The sequence below is a fragment of the Sceloporus undulatus genome, chromosome 2 (assembly GCF_019175285.1).
Source record: "Sceloporus undulatus isolate JIND9_A2432 ecotype Alabama chromosome 2, SceUnd_v1.1, whole genome shotgun sequence".
NCBI classification, from domain to species: Eukaryota; Metazoa; Chordata; class Lepidosauria; order Squamata; family Phrynosomatidae; genus Sceloporus; species Sceloporus undulatus.
Genome location: NC_056523.1, coordinates 310,777,673 through 310,803,692, shown reverse-complemented (window position 1 = coordinate 310,803,692; position 26,020 = coordinate 310,777,673). Strand labels below are relative to the sequence as shown.

Genomic DNA, 26,020 nt, shown 5'->3' with positions numbered 1-26,020 from the left:
AAAAACCTTCAGTTTTAAAAGCCTGTTAGAATTTAAAAAAAAAACAACAAAATATTTGCCCTCTAAGAGAGGGATAGCAAGGAGGGAGACATTGCAGTTTTGCACAGCCAGTTCTAGAGCCTATGGGCAGCCACTCAGGTACCCACCAACTGTATCTGGGAAGGTGGTGGAAATGAAAGAAGGGCCTCTGCTGAGGATCTCAGTGTCTGGACAGAGTCATGGGGAAGTTGTATTTCAGATAGCATGAACCTAAGCCATATATCACAATCAACACTTTGAATTGTGCCCAGAAACAGACTGGCAGCCAGTTCAACTGTTGGAGCAGGGGAACTGTATGATCCCCGCAACCAGCTCCAAATAACTCTCTTTGGACTGCATACTTTTTATTATCATTTTATTGAAGGATCCAATTCAGTGTACTAGTTTGAGTGTTGGACAAGAACTCTGGGACCAAAGGGATCTTGTCGCATCTTTGGGCCCGAACAGACAGGCCAAAATAACGCTGCTTCAAGTCACTTTGGAGGTATGCTGCTTAAATGACACTCACATCTTAAGAGGCCAGAAGCTGTGCCAAAGCTGCCCTCCAGTCCTTTGGACTGCAGCGTGGCTTTGGCGTGGCTTTATTACTCTTAGGATGCATGCATCATTTAAACAGCATACCTCCAAAGTGACCCAAAGCAGCTTTATTTTGGCCTGTCTGTTCACACCCTTTGAGACTAGCTGGGAGAAAGATGTTTGTAGCATAAGCTTTTGTAGACAGAGTTTACTTCAACAGATTCAGTCTATGAAAGCTTATGCTACAAATATCTTTCAGTCTCAAAGATGTTACATATCCCTCTGCATACTGATCCAGACTAAGACAGCTATATCTTTTAATTCTACGACTCTGGAAGACCAAGGGTTGAATTCTTGCTCAGCCATGGAAACCACTGGGTGACCATGGGCAAATCACACTCTCTTTAGAGAAAGGCAATAGCAAACCTAATCCGAATTAATCTTGCCAAGCCTAGGAGAAGTTCACCAGAATGAGAGTCAACCTGAAGGTACATGACAACAATAACAATAATACATAAGCAATACCCATAGCCTTTCTCTCACTTTCCTCCACCTGTTCTTCTGCCCACTCCCTTCAAAAGTACATCATTTAAATAAAGTAAATAAATAAAATAGAAACAAATAGGAAAAAAAAGACATAACGTGTATTAAAACATATGTCATACAAAACATTTCTGAGTTTTACGTAGCAGGGCACAATTGTACAGTTCATGAATCTACTTGCTAAATTTCCAGATTTTTCCAAACTTTGCTATTTCAAATGTGTTGGCCCTACCTTGGGGCAGAGTGAGGTGTGTGCCTCAGGTGACAGATGCTGAGAAACAACTGTCACATATTACTTGACCTGCCTAGAACCTCTTAAGTGGGCCTGATGCCTTCATGTGAGGTAGAAAATTGTGTCTCATGTCCACTGATGTATAAAGATCTGCTGGTCCAGATGGAACAGAAGGCCATCTTGTTCTTTGTCTCAGACAACAAAATGAGTTAAGCTAATCCTGTTGGCTACTCTGCATATGTTCATATTTATTTTACCTGTGTCTCATAGATCCCTCATAGGGATTTGTCCTCATTCACCATATTTTCTGACTATGTATTATGTATTTTCTTCAGGTTTTTTTGTGTGTGTGCGTGTGCGCGTACCTTCAAGTCATCTGTCAATGTAGGACAACTCAATTTCATAGGGTTTTCTTGGGCAAGGAATACTCAGATTTTGCCAGGTCTTTCCTCTGAAATATAGCCTGCAGCACTCAGTATTTGTTGGTGGTCTCCCATCCAAGTACTAGCCAAGAACAAGGTTGAATCCACACTGCAGAAATAATCCAGGTTGACACCACTTTAACTTCCATGGATCAGTGCTATGGAATTCTGGGAACTGTACTTTTGTGAGACATATTGGCCTGTTACAGACTGCCAAAATAAAGCTGCTTCGGTCTCTTTGGAGATATACTATTTAAATGATGCATGGGTCCTAAGAGTCTGGAGGTCGCACCAAAGCCACACTCCATTCCTAAGCACTGGAGTGCAGCTTTTGGTGCAGCTTCCGGATTCTTAGGACCCATGCATCATTTAAATAGCATATCTCCAAAGAGACCCGAAGCAGCTTTATTTTGGCAGTCTGTAACAGGCCATTGCCTTCTACATCAGATAGTTCTGGTACCACAATAAACTACAATTCCCAAAATTTCATCACATTGAGCCATGGCAATTAAAGTGGTGTCAATGTGGATTATTTCTGCAATGTAGATGCAGCCCTATTACTAATAACATTTTGCCTCATGATCCAAGGAATTAAGACTGACTTGTATTTGGCTTTCAGAGAGCATCTCAGGTACTATTCATGGTCAGAGACCATTTTAGTTTCAAAAATGGAATTTCATTCTGCACTTTCCTTTTGATTTTTTACATTGGCATTTTCACATATGAACAAAAGAAGCTTGGCATTGCTTCACATTGAGGGTCAAATAAGCTATTAAAGGGAATATGTATTATTTGCAGTTAATACATTTTGTATCTCATCATGGGGTTTCTTCTGAGATAGGTCCTTCAGCCATCAAATTATGCTGATGTTTAGCTTCCAATGAGCAATTAAAGAAGACGGGATTCTAAACACACAATACGAGGACAATCATGGACTACTATAAACAGAAGTCTTCCACTGCTTAGGGGAACACCTTTGATTCCCACTGAGAGAGACTCTCCAAAATGCAAAAACAAAGGCTATGTTTTTTTATCAGCTCTGCAAAGCTCTGGATGTGAGGGATGAAGTAGCACCTAGTGATTGTGGACAAGTCACATGCTCTCAGCCTCAGGGGAAGGCAATGGGAAACCTCCTTTTCTTGGCAAGTTTCTTCAAAGGGGTTTTTCCATTGCCATCCTCTGAAGCTGAGAGAATGTGACTTGCCCAAGGTCACCCAATGGGTTTAATGGCAATACTGTGGAAAAAGAAGGGCTAAAATGATGCAGCTGGTTCCTTGACAGACCACAGAGAACGAAAATGCTACTACAGAGCTGTCCAGAGGGTTATGTGCACCTGCTAAGACTGCACAGCAGTTCCTTATGTTAAAAAAAATAGATTTTCTAAGCCTTTAAAAATTGATTATGGACAATGGAAACAGAGGAGGAAGTTCCCAACATTGTGTAGGTGCCTATTAAAACAAGTAAAACAAATGTAGCCAGGTTTAGAAGTGTCCTGAAATCCTTTTAACTGAAGACATCTAGGATTCGTCCTAGGAGCCTCTGCTTGCAAAGCATGGGCTGTAACATGAGAAATGGTAGGGCCGTCTTACAAATCTGCAAGCTCTGTGATGGAATATTACAGATGCCATGCAAGGACTCAGTGAGGACATCTGGAATACCAGATAAATCTCATTGCCATCCTCTACTCCATATCTATAATATGGACAGAACACAGAGCTAGTGTAAATTCACTGAGATAACGCCATGGAACAATTTTCAGCTTAGAAGCCAAATTCCAAATCTTATGAACCATATTCATTCATACAGTGGGCTATATTTCCCCAAACCAGTGTTTGTTATTCTTGCTGTTGTGTGCCTTCACGTCATTTCTGACTCATGGTGACCCTAAGGCAAACCTATCACAACATTTTCTTAGCAAAATTTTTCAGAAGGGTTTGCCTTTGTCCTCCTCTGAGGCTGAGAAAATATGACCCTCCCAATGTCACACAGTGGGTTTCCATGGCCAAGACTCAATCCACTACACAACGCTGTCTCTAACACTTGCTTATTCAGATGTTCAGGTAAGAGTTCAGTTTCTTGGTAGTACTCACATGAATAGAGTGAGGAACAAATTGCATTGATACACATCCCCCAGCAGCCGATTTCTACTCCTCTTTCATAGGTCAGATAGGCTGTGGAATTATGAGGTGCATAAGGATCACCATTGAACACAATCTGCAAGGCATCGCAAAAAGAGAGAAGAACAGGTTTTGTTAATATGCCAGCAGACCTCATTAAATGAAACAAGACTCAAAAGACAAAGGAAATGTCATGCTGAAATGGAAAAGAAAGAAAACTAAGAGGAAAAAAACCTTATCCCTATCAGCAAAAGGGCTGCATCCACATTGCAGAATTAATACAGTTTGACACTGCTTAACCTACCCTGGCTCAATGCTTTCAAATTCTGGGATTTGTAATTTTGTGATAGATTTAGCCTTCACAATCAGAGAGCTTTGGTGCCACAAATCTCAGATTCCACAGGATGGAGCCTTGACAGATAAAGCAAGACTCAAACTGCATTAATTCTGTAATGTGGCAGCAGTCAATATATCATCTCTTTCATCTTGTCATCTTGTACAACTATGGATTGGAACCAGAACTCTGAAAAGTTACATTTTTTGGATGACAACTTCCAGAATCCCCCAGCCATCATGGGAAGTGGTTACATTTAACATTGCATTCTCCAACCATTAAGGCATAATCTGATGTTACAAAAATGAGCTTTGGGTTTGTCTGCATCTTTCTCTGCCTCTTCTCCAATTTCCTCCAGACACATTAGAAACTACTGACCCCAACTGCTGCTAAATGTAGCTTATCAAATCAAACTGTGATTTGTATAAACAACAGTTTGACTGAAAACCAGGATTGTAAACCATGGCTTAGGTGTGGTTTGCATTGCTATGTCAGTTTGTAGGTAAATTATTCATTTCAAAATTCATAATGTAAGGAGAAGTGGGAGGTAAAAGAGAAGCAAGGAGTCCACAAGCTAGAAGCTTAGGTCTATTCTTCTCTGTAATGTCAAACCATTACGGCATTATGTCTGAACAGCCTCTGTGTTTCCAGCCTCTGGGAATACCACCCTCCGAAGCCTGCTCCTGTCAGCCAAATTTCCAAGGCAGAGAATGAAGAAAAAGTCAGGCAGGGTCTCTTCTCTCCTTCCTTTTGAGATCTCAGCCATGCCAATGGAGCAATGCCATCCAACAGCAAGTGGGAAAAATAAGATCTAATTACCTGTTTTTATTTAAATGTCTCTAAATGGCATCAAATAGAGAACTGGAGGTGTCAGGTTTAATGTCGTTAAAATATCCACATATACAAATGTGGCAAACAAAGTAGTAAAACACTCAAAGGAGTTATAATTTTAAAACATACAGCACAGTTGTTTGTTCAGTAGACTCTGAGATTGAGGAGGAGGTGAATCACACATTTGCAGTGCATTGTTTGGTTTTAGTTTAAACAACTAATCATGAACAAAGGTTTCTAGGGAGCTCTAGGGAATCATAGTTTTTTTTTAAAAAATGCTAATATTTTGTTTTTGGGAGCATACAATACATAAAACGCTTCTTTAAAAATATCTAGCTATACAACAGATGCAGCTCTATAATGAAGACTTGAAGGCATTTGTTTTTGTTCTTTGAAATCCCTCAGTCTGCATCTCATGGAATATTAACAACAACTCTGAATTGTTGGCCATCATGCTAATGTAAGTGCATGAAATAATTGGAATCAAAAATTTTGGATTCAAGGGCATTGTTTAGAGTAGCCATTTACAAATTGCCAAAGGAGAAGGAGGAGGAATGCATCATCCAAAATGAGACCAAAGGAGTGTGTGTGCAGATTTTTGTAATATTTGATTAGACTAATTTGTACATATAAATGCAAATTGAATTACTATTATTTAGAATTTGTCTACCTGCATTTTAGACAGAAATACAATTTATCTCAGCAAAGTGGGAAATAATGTGACCATGAAAACCATGTGTTTGATGAGCGAGTTTGCTGTTCAAGACTATCAAGCATTAGTAGTCATCTTCAAGGATCCTTGGCTCTCCCTTTTTACTTTTCATCATTACACTGGACTTGGACTGGGCACTGCATAAGATAGATGAGAACTTCAAGCAAAGGAGTGTTCTTTCTAACAAATTTTCATCTTCCAGATATTTTGGACTTCAGGTCACCAAATCCTTGACCATTGGCCAAGCTGGTTAGGGATTCTGGAAGGTGAAGTCCAAAATACCTGAAGAACCGAGTGTTGAGAACCATTGTTCTATAAAATTGGATACATCCATCCTTTGTGATATTCTTTCTTTACCTGTCCCATAAAATCAGTGAAGAAGAGCATGGTGGAGAGGAAAGCTGTCCATCCCATCAAATGGCTCACACACAAACAGCGGTAGTGGGATGGCATGCTTAGAAGTGCTTTTAGTAGGGACTTAATGGTCATCTGCCTCTGAACCTGAAAGGATGAACAGGATAGAACTAAATGGAATGCTTGGTTTTAAAACATCATTAAAAAAATTGACAGAACATGGCATTTTCCTATCCAGCATTTTCAGCTTTTTAAAAACTACAGTCAATCAAATCAATACATGACTTTCTGCCTAAAACAAAATTGTCAAGACAAAACATACCATTCTAACACTGGAATTACTCAGGATTGGGCTTTGTGGACTGAACGTAAGGCAGATGGTAAGAGACACCTTTCTTTCATCTCCTTACATGGATAATACAAGCCAGGCTGGCTCCACCTGTAATGAAATTCCAACAGGTGTGCGAAAATGTAAAATCCCATCTGGCCTTTGATGTCAAAATCTGTTCTGGGCTCAGAGAGACCAAAAAGTAATGAATCAATGAGCTGCCTTGAGTCCCATTATCAGGAGAAATGTGGGATATAGATGATGAGGAGGAGGAGGAAGAAGAGGAGGGTTGTTGTTGTTATTGATAATATATAAAATTATAGCATTAGGAGCCTTAACAAGAGAGATAGCACAAAGGGAAGGGCAGAGATTCACTAGAATCCCAATCTAATCACAGACCCCCATAGGAAGTATGCCACCTTGCTATAGGATGTATAGGGTCTATAGGATGTGTAGGATCTATAAGATGTGTAGGATCTATAAGATGTAAAGGCTCTATATGATGTATGCCACTTTGCTATAGGAGGTATAGGATTTATATAAGATGTATGCCATCTTGCTGTAAGATGTTTAGGATCTATAACATGTATGCCACCAGCTAAGGGAAGTATAGGATCTACAGGGTGTATGCTACCTTGAGTTCTATGACAGAATAAAGCCCAGCTATAATTGTACTGAATAAACATTGAAAGGCGACAGTATTTTCTTCTCCAGAGACACAGGGATGCAGGGCTGGATGACTTGTGTCAAGGTAAATGAATCAGCACATCAAAGTAGCATTAGAAGCACACCGTAGTTGTGCCTTTGGATGATTGCAAAAATGATGCAAGAAATCCTATCCCATCTGAATTGCTTCTAATGGGCTAAAGAAATAAAGACATTTAAAAGAAAAAACAGAACATGGGTATGCTGATGGTGATGTCAATCTGAACAAAATACTACAGGTTCACTTCCAGAATATCAGATTCGATTGGCGCAAATCTGGACATGAAGTCATCATCCTGATTAGATTTTGTGTCACTTTGTTCACAGTTTGCTTGTGTTGTAAGTTCTCTCTCTCTCTCCTCTGTGCCCCTAAACTGTCTGAATTCAGCAGGGAAGATCAATTTACAGAAGCAGCCTTCTAATCCATAATGCTGGTGCAGGGGATCATATAGAATTATTTTCATTGTTTAGTTGTGTTAACTTCTATATTTTGTGGATTTTTAACCATTTTAATCGTTGTAAACTGCTTTGATTCCCAATCTGGGGAAAAGGCAGGATAGAAAGATGAAGAAGATGTCTCGAGAGGTGTGTTGTCTTCCAGGTGCAAAGATCCGTGATGTGACAGAGAGGCTGACAAGACTGGTCAAGCCTACTGACCAATACCCCTTCCTCTTGGTCCACGTGGGAACCAACGATACTGCAAGACACAGCCTGCAGAACATCAAAAGGGATTACGAGGCGCTTGGTAGGAAGCTGAAAGGAATGGTGGATGTACAGGTTGTCATCTCGTCTCTTCTGCCGTCGAAGGGCATGGTCCAGGAAGGGAGAGGAAAATAGCAGATGTGAACAACTGGCTCCGCAGATGGTGCTGCCGAGAAGGATTTGGATTCTTTGATCATGGGCTGCGGTTCCATGAGGAGGGACTTCTTGCAACAGATGGGTTGCATCTCACGCCAGTTGGAAGAAATGTTTTCGCCAACAGTTTCAAGAACTTGATCAGGAGGGCTTTAAACTGAGTTCCGTGGGGAAGGGAGACAATATTAAGGAAGGTGAAAGGGATGGTGAAAATAGTCAAACTGACGTAGAGGAAACAAGAAAAAAAGTGCAAGGACCCAACAGTTGGAGGCAAAAAAACTTGCACAAGCAGCAAGTAAATGGGACCCGTGATCTGCGATGTCTCTACACTAATGCACAGAGCATGGGAAATAAGCAAGATGAACTCGAACTCCTAGTACAACAAAGCAAATATGATATAATAGGCATCACCGAAACCTGGTGGGATGAGTCTTATAATTGGAATGTGGAAATAGAGGGGTATAACCTTTTTAAGAGAAATAGGCCAACAGGAAAGGAGGAGGAATAGCACTATATGTCAGAGATATTTACACCAGTGGAAGAGATCAGGACAATCAATCATGGAAGCCAGGTGGAGAGCATCTGGATAGAATGAAAGGGGAGGGAAACAACAAGGATATTTGTTGGAGTCTACTACAGACCCAAGTCAGACTGAGGATGGATGATACCTTTCTAGAACAGATGACCACACACTCAGAAAGGAGAGTATGTAGTGTGATGGTGACTTCAGCTATCCTGATATTTGCTGGAAGTCAAACTCAGCAAAATCCTCAAGGTCTAGCAAATTCCTCACTTGCCTGGAAGACAATTTCATTGTCCAAAAGGTGGAGAGAGGCAACAAGGGGGTCAGCTATTTTGGATCTGAACCTAACCAACAGGATGACTTGTTTATGGGGGGCAAGTGGTGGGATCTTAGGTGGAAGTGACCATGTTCTCCTGGAGTTTGTTATACAATGGAAAGGAGAAGCCAGGCAGAGTCAGACACACATTCTGACTTTAGGAGAGCGGATTTCAGTAAACTTGAGAGTATTGAGGGCGATTCCATGGTCAGAAGTACTAAAAGATAAGGAGTTCAGGACGGATGGGACTTTCTCAAAAGGGAGTACTGAAGGCACCATTTCAAACAGTTCCAGTGAGGAAAGAAAAACGGGAGAAGTCTCAAGAAACCAGATGGATGACTAAGGAACTTTCAACAAGCTAAGTTTGAAACGGAACATGTATAAGAAATGGGAAAAAGGGGGAAATCACGAAAAAGGAATTCAAAGAAATAGCAGGATGTGTAGGGGTAAATCAGAAAAGCTAAAGCACAGAATGCTCAGGCTTGCTAGAAGGTTAAGAACAATAAAAAGGGCTTTTTTGGATATGTCCGCGCCAAAGGAAGAAGAAGGAAATGGTAGGGCCACTGCGTGGAGGAGATGGCAAAATGCTAACAGAAGACAGAGAAAAGCGCAGAATTACTCAACACCTTCTTTGCCTCAGTCTTCTCAGAAAAGGCAAAGGGTGCTCAACCTGAGATGGATAATGGGCAGAGGACAGAATAGGGGAATTTCAGTACAGAATAAGTAAGAGATAGTAGGGAATACCTTGTTAATCTAAATGAATTTAAGTCCTCCAGAACCAGATGACTCCATCCAAGGATATTAAAAGAACTGGCAAATGTTATCAGGCCATTGGCAATAATATTTGAAAACTGGAAAACAGGAGAGTCCCAGCAGACTGGAGGAGGGCAAACGTTGTCCCCATCTTCAAAAGGGGAAAAAAGAGGATCCCAACAATTATCGTCCAGTTAGTCTGACATCGTACTAGGAAAGATTCTGAGCAGATCATTAAACAGGAGTCTGTGAACATCTAGAAGGCAATGCCATAATCACAAAACACACATGGTTTCAGAAAACAGTCATGCCAGACACAATCTAATCTATTTCTTTGATAAAATTACCAGCTTGGTAGATGAAGGGATGCTGTGGTATAGTATATCTTGATTACAGTAAGGCCTTTGACAAGGTTTCCCATGACATTCTTGCATACAGCTTGTAAAATGTGGGCTAGACAGGCAACTGTTACATGGATTTGTAACTGGTTGACCGGCCAAATCCAAAGGGTGCTCAACAATCGCTCCTTTTCATCCTGGAGAGAAGTGACCAGTGGGGTCCCACAGGGCTCTGTCCTGGCCGAGTGTTATTCGACATCTTTATCAATGACCTGGATGACAGAATTGGGAGCATACTTATCAATTTGCAGATGAACCAAATTAGCAGGAATAGCTAATACCCCAGAGGACAGGACCAAGATCCAAAATGACCTGAATAGACTAGAAGCTGGCCACACTAACAAAATGAAATTCAACATGGAGAAATGTAGGTATTGCACTTAGGGCAGAAAAAATAAAATGCACAGATATAGGATGGGGACACCTGGCAGAATGAGACTACATGTGAAAGGATCTAGGAGTCCAAGTAGACCACAAGTTGAACATGAGTCAACAGTGTGATGCGGCAGCTAAAAAGGCCAATGCAATTTTAGGCTGCATCAATAAAGTATAGTGTCTAGATCAAGAGAAGTAATAGTACCACTGATTCTGCTTTGGTCAGGCCCCACCTATAGAATTGTGTCCAGTCTGGGCGCCACAATCAGAAAGGACATTGAGAATGGAGCGTGTCCAAAGGAGGGCGACAAAAATGGTGAAAGGTCTGGAACCATGTCCTATGAGGAACGAGTTAGGGAGCTGGGATGTTTAGCCGGAGAAAAGAAGGTGGTTAAGAGGTGATATGATAGCACTATTTAATATTTGAAGGGATGCCATATTGAGGAGGGAACAAGCTTGTTTTCTGCTGCTCCAGAGAACAGAACCCGAACAATGGATGCAAGCTACAGGAAAAGAGATTCCATCTGAACATTAGGGGAACTCCTGACAGTAAGGGCTTTTCGACAGTGGATGCACTCCCTCGGAGGGTGATAGAGTCTCCTTCCTTGGAGGTCTTTAAACAGAGGCTGGATGGCCATCTGTCAGGTGCTTTGATTTGGATTTCCTGCATGGCAGGGGGTTGGACTGGATGGCCCTAGTGGTCTCTTCCAACTCTATGATTCGAAGAAGAAGAAGAAGAGAGAAGAAGAAGAAGAAGAAGAAGAAGAGAAGAATTAAACTCACACTGGAATGCTCACACAAATTAGATTCCATTGGTCTAGTTCAGTGAGCTTTTTATATGTATGGTGAAGGAAGTTTCACCTAAGCCATTTGCAGTAGTCTCCAGGATCTAGTGTGGTATAGTGGTTTGAGCCTTGGACTATGGACTCTGGAGGCCAGGGTTTGATTCCAGATTGACCATGAAACCCACTGGGTGAACTTGGGAAAGTCACACTCTTTCAGCCTCAGGTAAAGGCAATGGCAAACCTCCTCTGAGCAAATCTTGCCAAGAAAACCATATAGATTCACCTTAGGGTCACTATAATTTGGAAATGACTTGAAAGCACATATCAAACAACAACAGCAGCAGCAGCAACAGCTATGGCTAGATCATGCGACATGTATTCATTTTCGTGTCACTATGGTACCCAACATCCCCCCCCCCAAAAAAATCTTTTTTATTTCTTTTATTGGCATTACACCACCACCATCCACAAGCTGGGCACTGGAGAATGAGTGTGCCCACAGGCAAAGTAATTTCACAGAACCTCTTGTCACACAATTTTTTACTTCTATTCTGTACCCAAGTAGAGATATGAAAGCAATTCTGTTGTTTACAATGGTTCATCTAGCCCAGTATTCACATACTAGTTGTCAGTAGCTCCACACGGTACATATGCTGTGATGTGTAGCAAGCTGACAGATCACGCACAAGGTTTGCACAATCCCTTCTTTGTTTGGACAGCCCACCTTGGATCATAGCATTATTTCTAGATACACCTGTTACAAACCACTTTTTTTTTGTAGTAGATATCACTTGAACAAAAACATATCAGAAGTTTCTGGCCAAAGTTCACTAGTGCTGAATGGTCAGAAATGGGCATTTTCACATCTCTTGCACATAATCTGTCAACTTCTTTAGGAAACAATGTGTTAGTCCTGGCAGCATCTACACTGAAGAATTAATTTTTGACACTGCTTAACTACCATGGCGCACAATGTATGAAAGTCTGTGAGATATTTGGCCTTTGTGAAAGAGCTCTTGTGCCACAACAAACTACACTTCCAAGGATTCCATAGGATGGAGCCATGGCAGTTAAAAGTGGTGTCAAACTGCATTAATTAATTGACAGCAGTCTTGACTCTGAGTGAATCCAAGTGGTTGACTTGGAATGTTCCTTTTTCTAAGGAAAAATACACTAGATTAATCAAATCTGAAGTTCTCTGACACTAGGTGGAACCATGTGAAGTTATATTATAATGCAAAGAATATCTGGTGGTTCCTAGAATCATAGAATCATAGAGTTGGAAGGGACCGCAAGGCCATCCAGTTCAACCCCCTGCCATGCAGGAAATCCAAATCAAAGCATGCCTGACCGATGGCCCTACAGCCTCTGCTTAAAGACCTCCAAGGAAGGAGACTCCACTTCACTCCGAGGGAGTGTGTTCCACTGTCGAACAGCCCTTACTATCGAAGTTCTTCCTATGTTTGAGGTGGAATCTCTTTTCCTTCAGCTTGCAATCACTGTTCCAGGTCCTGTTCTCTGGAGCAGCAGAAAACAGCTTGCTCCCTCCTCAATATGACTTCCTTTCAAATATTTAAATAGGACTATTATATCACTTCTTACCTTCTCTTCTCCAGACTAAACATACCTAGCTCCCTAAGTCGTCCTCATAAGGTATGGTTTCCAGACCTTTCACCATTTAGTCGCCCTCCTTTGGACACGCTCCAGTTTCTCAACATCCTTTTTAACTGTGGTTGTCCAGAACTGGACATATTCCCGGTGGGGCCTGACCAAAGCAGAATAAGTACAGTGGCACTCTTGATCTAGACACTATACTTTTATTGATGCAGCCTAAAATTGCATGGTCTTTTTAGCTGCCGCATCACACTGTTCACTCAGTTAAACTTGTGGTCCACTTGGACTCCCAGATCCCTTTCACATGTAGTTTCATTCAGCCAGGTTCACCATCCTATATCTGTGCATTTTATTTTTCTGCCCTAAGTGCAGTACCTTACATTTCTCCGTGTTGAATTTCTTTTGTTAGCTTTGGTCCAGCTTTCTAGTCTATTTCAGGTCATTTTGTTTTGATCCTGTCCTCTGAAGTATTAGCTATTCCTGCTAATTTGGTGTCATCTGCAAATTTGGTAAGTATGCTCCACTTCTGTCCTCCAAGTCCTTGATAAAGATGTCGAATAACACTCGGCCCAGGACAGAGCCCTGTGGAAACCCCACTGGTCACTTCTCGCAGGATGAAGAGGAAGCCATTGTGAGCACCCTTTGGGTTCGGCAGGTCAACCAATTACAAACTCATGTAACAGTTACCTTGTCTAGCCCCACTTTTACAAGCTTGTTTGCAAGAATGTCATGGGAAACCTTGTCAAAGGCCTTACTGAAATCAAGATTACTATATCCACAGCATTCCCTTCATCTACCAGGCTAGTAATTTTATCAAAGAAAGAGATTAGATTGTCTGGCATGACTTGTTTCTCTGAAACCCATGTTGACTTTTTGTGATTATGGAATTGCTTCTAGATATCTACAGAATCTCTGCTTAATGATTTGCTCTAGAATCTTTCCTGGATTGAGGTAAGACTAACTGGACGATAATGTTGGGATCCTTTTTTTTCCTCTTTTTGAGATGGGGACAACGTTTGCCCTCCTCCAGTCTGCGGGGATTTCTCCTGTTTTCCAGGAGTTTTCAAATATTATTGCCAATGTCTCCGATATTACATTTGCCAGTTCTTTAATACCCTTGGTGTAGTTTCTCTGGTTCTGGAGACTTAAATTCATTTAGATTAACAAGGTATTCCTCTACTTCTTTTCTTATCTGTACTGAAATCGCCCTAATCTGTCCTCAGCTCCATTATCCTCAGGTTGAGCACCTTTTTTCCTTTTCTGAGAAGACTGAGGCAAAGAAGGTGTTGAGGGATTCTGCCATTTCTCTGTCTTCTGTTAGCATTTGCCATCTTCTCCACGCAGTGGCCCTACCATTTCCTTCTTCTTCCTTTTGCTGCGGTCATATCCAAAAAAGCCCTTTTTTTTTTTTTAACCTCTCTAGCAAGCCTGAGTTCATTTTGCGCTTTAGCTTTTCTGACTTTATCAGGGCTTGTCTGAGTCTTTTCATTAATGTGTATCTTGACTTGGCATTATACAAAGTCAGCTTTAACATAACACCAACTTGCCAAGTACATTCTTGGCTTAATTTCAAGACATGAAATTAGAACAAAATTAATCAAGATCAGTGAACTCAGACAATTGGGCAGGGGCACACATACCGCTCTCTGGGATCAATGCCCATAGCTTAAATTTGCAAATGAAAAGCTAAAGGGTTTTTTTTAATTATCAGGGGAGTCTCCATTTCCGAATGGAAAGATGCATTCAAGTAGCATTGTCAAATATTAGGTATTGACTCGATAGGTCTAAGAAATGTTATGAAGCATTCTGCCAGTGGAACAGAGACAGAGAGAGAGAATTCAGCATTCTGATTATGACTTATAAAGTCCTATATTGCTTAGATCTAGACCAGTGGTTCCCAAACCTCATTCCTCCAGCTATTGTGGACTTCAATTCCTAGAATCGCCAGCCAGCTTGGCTAACAGAAATTCTGGGAGCTGAAGTGAAAAACATCTGGAAGACCAAAGTTTGGGAATCACTGGTCTAAATTATCTGAAAGCTCATACTTCCCTATGAGCTTACCCTAGTGTTAGGATTTTGAGGAGAAGGTTATCTCACCACCCCACCACTTTCAGGCTTTTCTGGTAATGTCCCCGGAGAGAGCCTTCTTGGTGGCTGCTTCCAAACTGTGGAACACTTCCCCAAGGAAAGCTTGGTTCCTCCCCTGCTTCTCCTTTTTTCCATGGCCAAAAATCTTTTAACAGGGATTCAGCCTTTAACTGGTTGGAAAGAAGTTTCAATACACTGTATTTTTAATATTTCAGTGGGCCCTTGTTATCCACTGAGGTTTGGTTCCAGAACCCCATGTGGATATCAAAATCTATGGATGCTCCAATTTCATGAAATACAACAGCACAGTGAAATGGTGTCCCTTATGTAAAATGGCAAAAACAAGGTTTGCTCTTGAAATTTATATTATTTTTGAATATTTTCAAGCCGTGGATGTTTAAAAAAAAATCAGTGGATACAGAGGGCCAACTGTATTGTTTATTATTATTCCATTATTTATTCTTTTATTTATTTGATTTCTATCCCACATTTCTCCCTGAAAGGGACCCAAGGCAGCTCACAAATAAATATTCTAGAAAATTAAAACTATCATCTAAAAACCATATAAAATTACAGACATTAAAACCCAACTAAAACCATGATACCCACTCTATACAACAAACACCCAAGCCATCCCATGATTATACATCAAAAGCCTGCCTGAATAAAGATGTTTTTTCTTGCCAACGAAAGGCAAGCAGGGAGGGGGCCAGCCTTGCTTCTCATGAAAGAGCATTCCAGAGGTGAAAGCAACCACCAAGAAGGTTCTCTCTCATGTCCTCACCAAGCGAGCCTGTGATGGTGACAGGACCAAGAGAAAGCCTTCTCCTGAAGATCTGTGGGCTCTAATAGGGTCATATGGGGAGATATGGTCTCTCAAATGATCTGGACCTAAGCTGTGTAGGGCTTTATTGGTCATGACCAGCACTTTGAATTGTGCCTGGAAATGAACCAGTAGCTAGTGAAGCTGTTTTAACATGCTCCCTGTAACTGGCCTTGCTCAGCATTCTAGCTGAGGCGTTTTGCACATGGTGAAGTTTCCGAACAGTTTCGAAAGGCAGCCCCACATACACTGTTACAGTAGTCAAATGGGATGTAATCAAGGCATGTGTCACTGTAGCCAGATCTGACGTTTCAAGGAATGGGCGCAGCTGGATCACAAGTTTCAACTGTGGAAATGCATTCCTAGCCACTGCTGAAACCTGGGCATTCAGGCTCAGAGTTGAGTCAAGGAGAACACTATTTCAGGGAAGTGTAGCCCCATCCAGCACGGGCAATGTCCCTATTCCCTGATCTGCCTTACAACTGATCAGGAGCACCTCTGTCTTGCCTGGATGAAGTTTCAATTTGTTTGCCCTCATCCAGTCCATTACTGACTGCAGACATTGGTTCAGTACAGACAACTTCCTTGGAATCAGAGCAGAAGGAGAGATAGAGATGGGCGTCAACTGAATACTTTTGACACCTCACCCCAAAACTCCGGATGACCTTTCCCAGCGGTTTCATGTAGATGTTAAGTAACATGTGGGACAGAACGGAACCCTGTGGGACTCCACAGGCCAGTGGCCAAGGAGTCAAACAGGAGTCCCCCAACACCACCTTCTGGGTCCACCCCTCCAAGAAAACCAAAACCACTGCATAACAGTACCCCTAAGTCTCATCCCAGACAGCGACTCAGAAGGATACCATGGTCAATGGTATCAAAAGCCACCGAGAGAGCCAGGAGAAATAACTGGGACATGCCCCCACTGTCCAGTTCCCTGCAGAGATCATCCACCAAAGAGACCAAAGCTGTCTGAAGCCAGATTGAAATGGAGCTTGATAATCCATTTCATCCCAGAAACCCCTGGAGCTGGAAGGCCACCACATGGAATATTAGAGACTGGTGGATAGTTATCCAGGATGGTGGGATCCAAGGAGGTGTTTTTCAGTCATGGCCTCACCACAGCCTCCTTTAGGCAGAATGGGAATTTGCTTTACTGCAGTGAAGCATTCACCACTCCCTTTACTCACTTGGCCAATCCCCCTCTAGCAGCTTTCAGGAGCCTGGCAGGGCAAGGATCCAGGATGTTCATGGTGGCCTTCACTACTCCAAAGATTGTGTCTACATGATCAGGCTGCACAGATTGCTGCAGGCTGCAAAATTTATTTATAACTCACTCTTTTCCTGATATAAGGACTCAAGGGTCTCAATATGTAATATGCTTAGAATCTTTTTTGTTGTTCAGACTTAATGTTTTCACTGGACTGACTGTTGTAGTGCATAGCTATTTTGTTTTAACATATTGTAAGCTGCTTTTTGAAAGCCAGCATGGTATAGCGATATGAACGTTGGACTAGGACACTGGGAGACCAAGGTTCGAGTTCATGCTCAGCCATGGAAACCCACTGGGTGACTTTGGGCAAGTCGCACTTTCTCAGCCTCAGAGGAAGGCAAGGCCAAACCCTTTCTGAACAAATTCTGCTATCCCCATGCTGTGTTTGCCGTAGGGTTGCCATAAGTCAGAAATGACTTGAAGGCATATAAGAACAACAAAGCTGTTTTGGGTCCCATACTGGGAGAAGAGCAAGATATAGATAAAATAAATAGATTTTTTAAAAAAAAAACAAAAACAAAATTTAGGAATCTGCCTTATATAAAGTCAAGTGTGGGACATCAAGCCTGGTGCTGCCAATATTGGCTGGTAGCAACCCTTGGGAGATCCAGGCTGATGTTTTTCCCAGTTCTATGTGCCAATGCCTGGGACTGAACATGGTCTCTTTTGCAGGCAAAGCAGGTGCTCTCCCACTGAGCTACACTCCTTGTCCCTACTTCTTCTCTCCCAAAACAAGTAGAAAGGAAGCACCCATCCATTTAATCTAGGATTGTACAACTCACAGGCTATAAGCACTCCTCAATGTATTATCTGCACCCACTCAGCTCCTTACTCGTTTCTCTTGGTATCTTGGGAGTAACAACAACCTGACATTTCTGATTACTTGTAGCACTTTCTCTTGCAGATGAAGCTTCAGTAGCACCTACTCAAAAAGATTTGTCAATAAGAATCAAATGAAAAGCTTGCCTTCTTAAACAGCACAATTACCTGAATGTCTTTGTTTATGATAGGCTTCCCTTGCTGTGATACAATTTGTATTTCACTATATCCACTGTTGAAATAACCATTCTTCACTTTCCCCAGGGATCCATATTGCTGGGGCTTAGACGCTTTCAGAAGGGCTTTGGATTTTACTTTGATGGTGGTGAGAGATACTTCGGGAATACTACACAGATGTACAGTAAGGCAAATCAGGAACACAAGAGCTGCATAGAAGAACATCACCTGGAATTCTGAACCCAAATATGTGCCCAAGACAGTGTGGCCCCAATCAATGGCACCAGTAAGGTAGCCAAGGGCCCCGCCCAGACCTAAAAAGAAAAAGAGACATTCTATTGACATCAAAAAGACAGTAGACAGACCTGGTAGTGCAGTGGTTAAATGCCAGTACTGCAGCCACAGGGTTGTGAGTTCAATCCCAGGCAGGGCTCTAAGGTCCATTCAGCCCTTCCATCCTTTCATAGGTCACTAAAATGAGTACCCAGCTTGTTGGGGCCAATTAGTTTACAGATTGTAAACTGCTTAGGGAGTGCTTAAGTGCACTGATAAGTGGTATAGAAATCTACATGCTATTGCTAGTAGATATCTGCTTAACACAAACATGTATTAATGATTGCCACATTTAAAAATTAAACCATCTTTTCCCCCTGCATCTGGCCAATCTTTCCTGAAGAGCTCAATAATAAATATAATACCTAACAGAGCTAAAATAATAGAACATCCTATTTTAACAATACATAGATAAAACAATTTCAAACAGATGAAAAAGATATCATTCCCTTTAACAACAAACTCGGGTGATGAAAGCACACAGGATTGTAGCCAAAACAGGGTTACTGAATATAAAGATAGAAGTATCGGGGGGGGGGGGGGAATTATATGGAAGAAATCTGAAGGGAACAAAAAACCACCTCCAAATGGTTGACTAGGGATGTTGTGTAGCCAGAGGGAAAAGAAAACAGAAGATTTGGGAACGAAGACAGGAAGGGGGGAATTCCCTGTTCAGGCTATTACGGCCCAGGCTATCTAGTGATAGCCCCATCATTTGCTCACTCACTTGTGCAGAGATCTGCAATGTATGTATGCAGATCTCTGCACAAGTGAGTTAATGGTGGGGAGGGGGGCTGGTGGAACAAAGTGGAAGATTTCCACACAAGTGAATGAGTGAGCTGATCTCACTGCTGAACATTTTTAATAAATCAAATAAATCAAATTATATTTTTTCTTTCTCCCCCGTGTGTGTGTGTGTGTGTGTGTGTGTGTGTGTGCACATGTACATTTAAAATCACCTACCTCACTCACTGGGAAAGCAAAGGGGGACAGGGGATAGGATGGGGAGGCATCCAGAGTGCAAGATCGTCTAGACTGATAGGTAAACAATAACAGCTATTGGCTGATAGGTTGATGTATGCTGAGAAGGCAAAGTACAGCAGAGAAGATACAGCTGTGTGGTAGAAAATAATACAAAGGAGAGGACCTGTGGATGCCCCTTGCACCAAAGTGAGTTCACCAGGAGGAAAGATGTGGCTAGTTAGGCCAATGTCACTTTGTTTGGTCAGTTAGTATTTGGCATTAACAGAGCTGCTATGGGGTCATTTAGGACCAAGAAAATGTGAGATAAGGTCAATTATTTTTTGGTCAATGTAGACAAGCCCTCTGCATACAGGAAGCTTTAGGAAATAAGAAATGCTAAAGTGTGGGTCTTATAAAGGATGGCCTTGCTTACAATTAGTCAGGCTACTCTAAAATACTGGCTAGAACTTGGGAATGTGTCCATCATAAACACAAGATGCCTTCATCAACAGCTTACATCCTTGGGAAAAGATAAATACAGTGAGCACTGTGATTTGTGACAGCTACCAAAACAGACAGACACATCCTGTAACTAGCTGAAGGAGTAACATCTAAGATATCCTCTTGACAGAACCCACATGCCAGGTGCTTTTGATGTTACTGTCCCTGGGGTTGCAATGCAGCACAAACTCTGCTTTGTCTTGTGGTGGTGTGATCAGCAGGGATTCTGATCACGTGCAATTTCCTTCCATCTCTTATGGCCTATGTCAGCCTGACATGAAAGATTAGTCTGGAGGTCAGAAGACGCTAAGTCTTGGAGCATAAGAGCTGCTAGGTTTGAGGGAGGAAAAAGCCTGAATTTACAATCGAGGGTAAAGAACAGTGTTGAAAAAATAAATTCCAAGCAGGAAACATTAATGCTTTTTATTTCGTGACATAAAAAATAAACCCTTTTCAGAATTTTAAACTGATTGTCTAATATTTCACCAACTAATATCACCAAAGATAGCCTATGTCGCTATCTGCCCCATGTGTATGTATGTGCGTTCAAGCCACTTGTCAACTTATGGTGACCCTATAAATTTCAGAGACAAGAAATACTCTGAGGTGGTTTTGCTAATTCTTTTCTCTGAAATACAGTCTACAGCACCTAGCATTTGTTGGTGTTTTTCCATCCAATTACTAACCAGGACTCACCTTGTTTCGTTTCCAAGATCAGACAGAATTTGATGATTTTAAGGTATTTTAGGTTCTACCCCACCAGCATTTAATACATTAACAGCAAAATGTCCATCACAGTGCTGTTCAAGATGAGAATATAAAGCAGGGATAGGAACCATGTGGTCTGTCTAATGTTGGACTGCAACTCCCAGCATCCCTGATCACTGGTCACATTGTCTAGGGCTTTTAGGAACCCTGCTTGGACCTCTGGGATTTCTCTCTCCGTGTATGGTTGGAGCCTATGTTGCAGAAGTTTGAGCATGATTTTGCTCGCATGGGATTAGTGCTATAGTTCTATAGTTGCTGCAGTCTCTTTTGTCTCCTTTTTTTGTGGAAGGGGATGTATATTGATCCTTCCAATCTGTTGGCCATCGTTTTGTTTTCCATATCTGTTGACATATGTTGATTAGCACTAGAGTTGACTCTGTCAATGTGGATTGCAACAGTTCTATTGGAATATCATCTGTTCCTGGATTCTTGTTTTTTGCCATTTTCTTTATTGCAGCTTCCACCTCAGTTTTTAGAATTTGAGTTTCATCTTCATATGGGTCTTCATTCTATGTGTCCTTCATGCTGTCATCTCTTTTATATAACTCGTCTGTCTATTCCATCCATCATCTTTTCATTCCTTCCTGGTCTTGAATTATGTTATTTTTATTGTCATATAACTAGGGTTGCCATACGTCCAGACCTCCAAACCGGGAAAAATATAGGACAAAATTTTCAAATGTAGGACACATTTTTGGTGTGTCTTACATTTGAATAGGAGCCTCGCTGAGGGGAGGCTTTCCCTCGCCGCCTGGGCCCCGGGCCTCGCTGCGATCGCGGCAGGCAGTGGAGCCCAAGCGGCGAGGGAATCCTCCTCTGAGGGAGGCTTTCCCTCGCTGCCTGGGCCCCGGGCCTCGCCGTGCTCGCAGCGGGGAGCGGAGCCCAGGTGGCGAGAGAATCCTCCTCTGAGGGAGGCTTTCCCTTGCCGCCTGGGCCCTGGGCCTCGCCGCGATCGCGGTGGGGAGCAGAGCCCAAGCAGCGAGGGAAAGCGTCCCTCAGCTTGCCATATCCTGCCCAGGGGTGGGGGCAAAACCAGAGCGGGACCGTGTGGACCCGCCCCAAACCGGGAAAGTCCCGCCCCCAGGTGGGATATGGCAAGCCTACATATAACGTCCCGGTCTTTGGTTTGAACTCTCCCTTAATGTCTCAAATCTTGTGGAATAGGTCTCTCATTCTTCCCTTTGTGTTGTTGTTTCCTATTTTTCTATATTTGTCATTGTAGTAATTTTCTTTATCTTTGCGCACTAGCCATTGTACTGTTGCATTCATGGTTCTTAGTTTATTCCTATCTCCTTTTTGTTTTGTTTCTCTTCTTTCCTTTATTGTTTGTAGTGTTATTTATTCCCTTTATTACTTGTATTGTTATTTCTTTCATTGTATTGTTATTTCCTTTATTGCTTGTAGCATTAAGACTCACAGTCTAACAATATTTGAAAAGAAACATGATTCCCACCTAAGATGTGGCCCTGATTTTTTCAGAGACACAGAAGTCCATGGATCACCAGAGAATATATGACTCTCACATGGAGCCAAGCCATGCATTATCAAGGACTGTAAAGTCAGTATTGATGATCATTAAGAGCAGAACATGAAAAAGTTAAATTTATGGACTACAACTTCCAGAATTCATCCAAGCTGATCTGGGGATTCTGGGAACTGCAGTAGAAAAAGGTAAAATTTTCTAGCCTTGGTTAAGAGATGTCACACTCATGTATTCATATAAAGTGTCAGAGGGTCCATGTCAAGCAGATTTACAATATCTCATACTCTGCAACATTTCACAGATGAAAACCAGTACGCAGGTGGCCAAACCACACCAGAGGGCAAAGGTTATTTATTAGGAAGAATATAAAAGCTAGGAGGAGCTGTAGCACTTTGCTTTTGCCTGAGTTTACAGGAAAGTGCAAGATGCTGTGCCTATCCCCCTCCTCTCCTGCTGAGTTAACTGAGTACAACCTACTTTTACACTTTGAACTCTGTTTGCAGTAATTGAGGACAAAGGGGGAAATGGGGGAAAGAAGAGAGAAACTGGGACGTTTTAAAAGCAGCGAAAAGAGTGGGACAGCAGAAGATTTATCGAGACCACCCTTGCTAAATTAGGAGAGATGGAGGGTAAAAAATCTATATGTAAATTACAAAGCCTACATAGTTGAAGGCTTTCATGGCCAGCATCCATAGTTTTTTGTGGGTTTTTCGGGCTATGTGGCCATGTTCTAGCAGAGTTTCTTCCTGACGTTTCACCAGCATTTGTGGCTGGCATCTTTGATGAAGATGCCAACCACAGATGCTGGCGAAACATCAGGAAGAAACTTGCTAGAACATGGCCCACATTAGACCGAAAAACCCACAAAAAACTAAAGCCTACATAGATAAAAATGACATTATTGACAAATAGAATAGGTAAGTTTGCTTCCTGCCTTCCCTTGTGTTACAAGAAAGGAATGCAGCTTTATGCATTTGTGTCCACTTTTAAGCAATATTTACAGATGCAGCGTAAACTCATATGGTTTACTAATCAGAAAAAGTTCTGGGCTGCATCTCCACTGCAGAATTAATGCAGTTTGACACTACTTAAGTTGTCATGTCTCAGTGCTATGGAATTCTGGGATTTGTAGTTTTGTGAGATATTTCGCCTTCTCTGTCAGAGAGCTCTGGTGCCACAACAAATTACTAATCCCATGATTCCATAGGATGGAGCCATGACAGTTAAAGCAGTGCCAAACTGCATCAGTTCTTCAGTGGAGCAGTAGCCTGTGTTCAATGGGAAGTATTGTCTACTGTAAGATTAGTGAGGTTTTTTATTTGCAGTTTTTGCAGTCACAGGGGTTCTTTACTCCTAACCCCAGCAAATGTGGAGGGACCACTGTACATTCACAATATACAATACAATAGATGTACAATATACAGTGTGTGTGTGTGTGTGTGTGTGTGTGTGTGTGTGTGTGTGTGTGTAAACATGTAAACATATACATACATACATAACCCTGTGATAGGTTTGCCTTAGAGCCAACATAAGTCAGAAATGACTTAAAGGCATGCAACAACAACAGAGTAGCATTTAAAGTACTTCTGTTTTTATTTGCTATGTTTTTAATCATGCTTTAAATGTATTTTTAAATTTTTGTCTATGTATTCTAAATAGCATATATATTTAATTGCTTTTTTAACTTTTGTAATAGTATATGTTTAGCTAAGTTCTCATTTTAAATTTTGTAAGCTGCCTTTTGTTCCTTGACAGGAGAAAGACAAAATATAAATTGAATGAATGAATATAATATAATATAATATAATATAATATAATATAAACATAACAAACAAAAACCTTTGCTCTTGCATCTTCCTGGGACCCTCATAGAACAGTTGTCACAGTAATAACAGTATTTGGTGGGTTGGCAGAATCCCACACACTACCAAAAAAAAAAAAAAACCCAAATAACACACCAAACAATAAAAAGAAAAATCCTCACACCAGCCAGTTTTTCCAAAGAAAGAAAGAAAGAAAAAGCTACACTGACTTCAGCTTTAATTGTGGAAGATGGTTTCTTTAAAAGAAGCCTTCCTTCCGGAACTTCTTTGTAGCTCCTGTGGTCACAAGATGACATCTTTAGACAATGCTCGTGACCAAAACACTGGATCAGATGATCAATTCATTCAGGGAGTTTAGGCATGAAAAGAGAGAAGAGAACTCTATGCAGTAACCTTCTCCTCCTCCCCTCCCTAAACCTTCCTGCCATCAAGTTGTCAGATGTGTAAAGGACCTAAAAAAGGGTCTTGGAAGCCTTGTTTTACCTGTCAGCAGGGCATGATAATGGAGCCCCTTTTCCTTATCCTGGTGAGAGCAGACATCAAAGAGATAAGCCTTGATGGGACCATCAATGAAGTCAGCAGCAAAATCAAAGAGCACCACTCCCAACATGGTGATGACAATGGCCCAGGTCCTCTGGGTGGCTCTGTCAGAGACCAAAGCTACAAAAGAAGAAATTAGTCATAGAATCATATTATGGATTTTGATGTGACCCATGGAAAAGTCGAGGATAAACCCAGGGGCATATAACAAAGGATAGAAAGAATGAAGCAAAGGAAAACAATGCCAAAGAATTTACAAAATGCCAGCAGACATAACTGTTTGTGCTCACACTAAAGGTTGGATAGATGAGAAAGCAGAGAGAAGGTCAGTGCTTCCTGGACAGATTATTCTCTTGTCTTTTACCAGTGGATGGCTCATCTTTAAATAAGATTTAAAGTATAGTACTTACAATGATCCACAAATAAGTCAACTCAGTTTTTTGGGGGACAATTTTTTGACTAAAATTTCTAGACTTATACATGAGCATATGCAGCAAGTTTTTTTTAACTTTCCAGGTACACATAGATTAGAATCTGGTTAGCCATTGATGTTATGACAAGAATACGTTGTTCCTAATTGTGTGAGTGTGTGTTTATGTGCCGTTAAGGTATCTGTTGACTTATGGCAACCTCATGGATTTCATAGGGTTTTCTTAGGCGAGGAATACAGTGGGCCTGTGGTATCCACTGGGGTTGGTTCCAGGACCCCCTGTGGATACCAAAATCCATGGATGCTCATATCCCATTAAATACAATGGCATAGTAAAATGATCTCCCTTATACAAAATAGCAAAATCTGGAATGCATATCTTTTTGGAATATTTCCAAGCTGTGGAGCTTAAATTCATGAATAAAGAATCTGTGCATATGAAGGTCCAACTGTATTTAGAGGTAGTTTGCCAGTTCCTTAAATGACTTGCTACGCTATCAAATGAACATTTCCAAGGGTTGTATTACATAAAACCAAGGAATAATCAACTCTGAAAGCCAAATTTACCAAACCTCCCACATTGATACTACTATTCTGAGCTGAAATCTCTTGGCCATGGATTCATTAAAAAACTGGCTATTCTGTATAGATTGCAGAAAGGAACTACAATTAATCATGTGCTCGAAATTCTATGTTTATATTTTTTAAAAAGAAAAAAGGGGGGCAAAATATTTCAGAGCCCATTATTTGACCAAGCTTAGAACAATTTCCCTAAGATTTGTTTTCACTGAACTGAACTGAGATTTTAAGTTATGCCAACTGTAGTTCTAAATGGGTGCTATAATAAGTGACCATTTGGCCAATGCAAGGTGGAAGGCATTGTTCATATATAATGATAGAATCATAGAGGTGGAAGAGATGACAAAGGCCATCAAGTCCTGTATAGCAACCCAAAAGAAAGACTTTCAAAATCCTTGCTGATTCATGTTGTTGCATTGGTCTGAGTTATTTTGAATGATACCAATGACTAAGGCTGCATCCACACTGTGGAAATAATCCAGTTTGACACCACGTTAACTCCCATGACTCAATGCTGTGGAATTCTGGGAATTGTCATTTGCTGTGGCACCAGAGCCCTCTGACAGAGAAAGTTCAATGTCTCACAAAACTATGATTTGCAGACATCGTGGCAGTTAAAGTGGTGTCAAACCAGATTATTTCTGCAGCGCATATGTGACCCATAAATT

The 26,020-nt window shown here is 41.4% G+C and overlaps 1 protein-coding gene across 2 annotated transcripts in view; it reads right to left on the bottom strand.

The window, feature by feature from the left end:
* SLC45A2 (solute carrier family 45 member 2) overlaps positions 1-26,020 on the bottom strand; it is a 39,858-nt gene that overhangs the window by 3,469 nt on the left and 10,369 nt on the right. For both annotated transcript variants that reach the window (XM_042449853.1, XM_042449852.1), the window contains 4 exons: positions 24,287-24,463; positions 17,924-18,246; positions 6,104-6,247; positions 3,843-3,966 (listed from right to left, as the gene is read on the bottom strand). In XM_042449853.1, the coding sequence (XP_042305787.1) occupies positions 3,843-3,966; positions 6,104-6,247; positions 17,924-18,246; positions 24,287-24,463 (768 nt within the window). The remainder of the gene's footprint in view (positions 1-3,842; positions 3,967-6,103; positions 6,248-17,923; positions 18,247-24,286; positions 24,464-26,020) is intronic.